The sequence below is a fragment of the Austrofundulus limnaeus genome, unplaced genomic scaffold, assembly GCF_001266775.1.
Source record: "Austrofundulus limnaeus strain Quisiro unplaced genomic scaffold, Austrofundulus_limnaeus-1.0 Scaffold122, whole genome shotgun sequence".
Taxonomy (NCBI): domain Eukaryota; kingdom Metazoa; phylum Chordata; class Actinopteri; order Cyprinodontiformes; family Rivulidae; genus Austrofundulus; species Austrofundulus limnaeus.
Window position 1 is genome coordinate 529,539 of NW_013952524.1, and position 2,501 is coordinate 532,039.

Sequence of the window (2,501 nt, forward strand, 5' to 3'; positions counted from 1 at the left end):
AGAGCTCAGCAGACAGTTAGGTTTCACTTTCACTTTCACCCGAGAGCCTGCAGGAGTCATGGGCAGGGTGTGCGGGGTAGGGGGGGGTGCTCTGCCATGAGGAAGTTCGGCTTAAAGACACGTCCCAGAGGCATTTCTGGTACAAAATGCTGTTTGTGGTCCCCACCTGTCGTTTTGCTCCTCAGCATGGCTTCCTAAAAACGCTGCAGGATTTCTCAAACATGCATGAATGAGTCAGAGCAAGGCTTTGAGCATGTTTTTTTATGAGTATAACATTATAACACGATATAAAACTCAAAAAAGTTGATTTTACATGATATAGCCCCTTTAAAGACCTAGCATTTGTTGAAAGAATGAACATCACACACCACCTTTCAGGCCAGAGTTTTAGACTGACATGTTTTGTTGAGAGATGCCCACGTTGTAGCTATTCTGGTTAACTGCAATATTGTGCAAAACTGCAAGATGTCACACTCAATATGTGTTTTGAAYRACTCTCAGCTACTACTAAAGCAAATTTAAGCTCAAATTCTGCCAAATTACCAGTCGCAGCCATTTAYGTGTTGGGTAATGTTGACTAGCTGTGGTTGCAGCCACCTTGAATTGGGCTGAAAGTTAATCGGTTCGCCCAACGGCCCGTGAACTATTTTGCTCAGAACATATACGGACACAAGCACAAACCTTACCGTTATCTTCCCTGGTTGGTGGATTACTTTAGTCAGTAGCTGTTAAATGTGTCTAATGCCATACTGGGACAAGAGTTCAGCTGCGCTCAAGTGTTCCTGTTGGAATCAAAGCTACCAGGAAAAAATATGCACAAAACAAACAGAARCTCTGGACCAGCCCTTAATGTGCCTGAGCTGGATACATTGTTACAAGAAAGGTCACTGTGATAGGTATGAAATAAAGAGAGAGAGAGAAGAAAAAAGGCAAACTAGTTACTCAGGTTATCAACACTGACTTGCACCACCATATTCTGCAGTAGGTGCAAAATGAGTCTGAGTTGCTGAATCCTGACATGGTRGGGTTTAAACCTGAGACCAGAGGGGCCAAGACTTCCAAGCAGTCTGTAATTGCCAGCTGCACAGGCTGCAACAGGATGTGGAATTTGTGAACATGACTCTGGTTGATGGCAGTTTTGTTGTTGGTGCAAAACCCTGCACTCAAAAAAGAGGAGGGCAACAGCAGGGCGGGCGGGGGTATTAATACAAGTCTGTGGAGTGCATGATGATGATATAAACAGATCATTTGTGCAGCTAAGAGTTCCCTTTTATAGCCACGAGTGCTTTTGAGCAACACACTGAATTAAACTGACCTCAAGTAATGAATCAGTGTTTTTTTTTTAGCTATGAGTTGTTTGCACTATCATTTCCCTCATGATTTTAGCTGAAATAGTTGAGTTAATTGCTCACAAAAGTATGTTGTTATCTGACCTGCTCCACTACCCCACCTTGTGAAGACTCGAGCAGGTAAAACAAGCCTTTTAGCTGTTTTTAAAACAGCATTGGAGAAGGTCACAAAAACTTGCAGCACAAGTTTCAGTAGAGTCAAAACAACATMAAAAAATAAATAAAAGCTAGAGTTATTTGTGAATGAGACGTGTTAGAAACCAGGCGGAAGCCGTGAGGCGTTCAAGGGTCCGAATCCACACAGCCGCCTTTCAGAAACTTGTTTTGCCGAAACACGAAATGTAGCCTGGAAACACACAATGAACATGAAGGAGATTTGAGCCGCTTTACGCACCTCATTGTTCGGCCAGAGTGGAGATCCTCTCCTCGAAGGCAACTTCAGTGGGGAAAGCTCGGCGTTGAGAAAAACGCCGGTGAAAATAAAATAAAAAAAAATTAAAAAGTGCGAAACCGGAGAAAAAAGAAGCTCATCTACACCCGCAAACGGGGCAACCACCAACGGGATAAAGAAGCACACCTCGACGATTTCCTGGTTGTGTGGAGCGGGAGAGGAGGAGGAGGAGGAGGAGGAAGAGGAGGAGGGAGTAATACAGTAGTGAAGCGGGCTTGTCAACTCCAATAACTATCCCACAGGGAACAAGTAGAGCCACGAAGAAGCGCGGCTACATTTAAAAAAAAAAACCTCACTCCTCTCCTCACACTTTTAACTGTGTTACCGCTGCTCGGTAAAATTCAGCTCATCTGCCTCCGCTGGGGTCTTTCTCCTTCCGCCTGCGGTTCAGCAGCACTCGGCAGGACCGTGATAATTCACTGGAGTCTGGCCCAACCCGCCAGCTTCAAAGTAATCCCGAGATGCGTTCAAGGAGGCCTCGTAAAATTCTAAATCGGGAATGTTAGTCGCGGCTTCCGCTCGTGTTTGTTGTGTAATTTCTCTTTGGAAGCCATTCCACAGCCTAATATGCTCACAAAAAGTACCAAAATACTTTTCCTTGTAAAATTATTTATTATACAATATTATGTATTTCAGTTTTTCACTTTACAGAAAGATGACGGGAAGATATGAAGTGATATATATATATATATATATATATA

At 43.5% G+C, this 2,501-nt stretch overlaps 1 protein-coding gene across 2 annotated transcripts in view; it reads right to left on the reverse strand.

The window, feature by feature from the left end:
• The window catches only part of vaspb (vasodilator stimulated phosphoprotein b), a 49,021-nt gene extending 46,776 nt beyond the window's left edge, over nucleotides 1–2,245 (reverse strand). Inside the window, exon 1 of one of the 2 annotated variants that reach the window (XM_014015049.1) lies at nucleotides 1,744–2,245. In XM_014015049.1, the coding sequence (XP_013870503.1) occupies nucleotides 1,744–1,748 (5 nt within the window). In that variant the 5' untranslated portion in view covers nucleotides 1,749–2,245. The remainder of the gene's footprint in view (nucleotides 1–1,743) is intronic. The other variant, XM_014015047.1, reaches the window with a different exon arrangement.
• Between the last annotated feature and the right edge of the window lie 256 nt (nucleotides 2,246–2,501).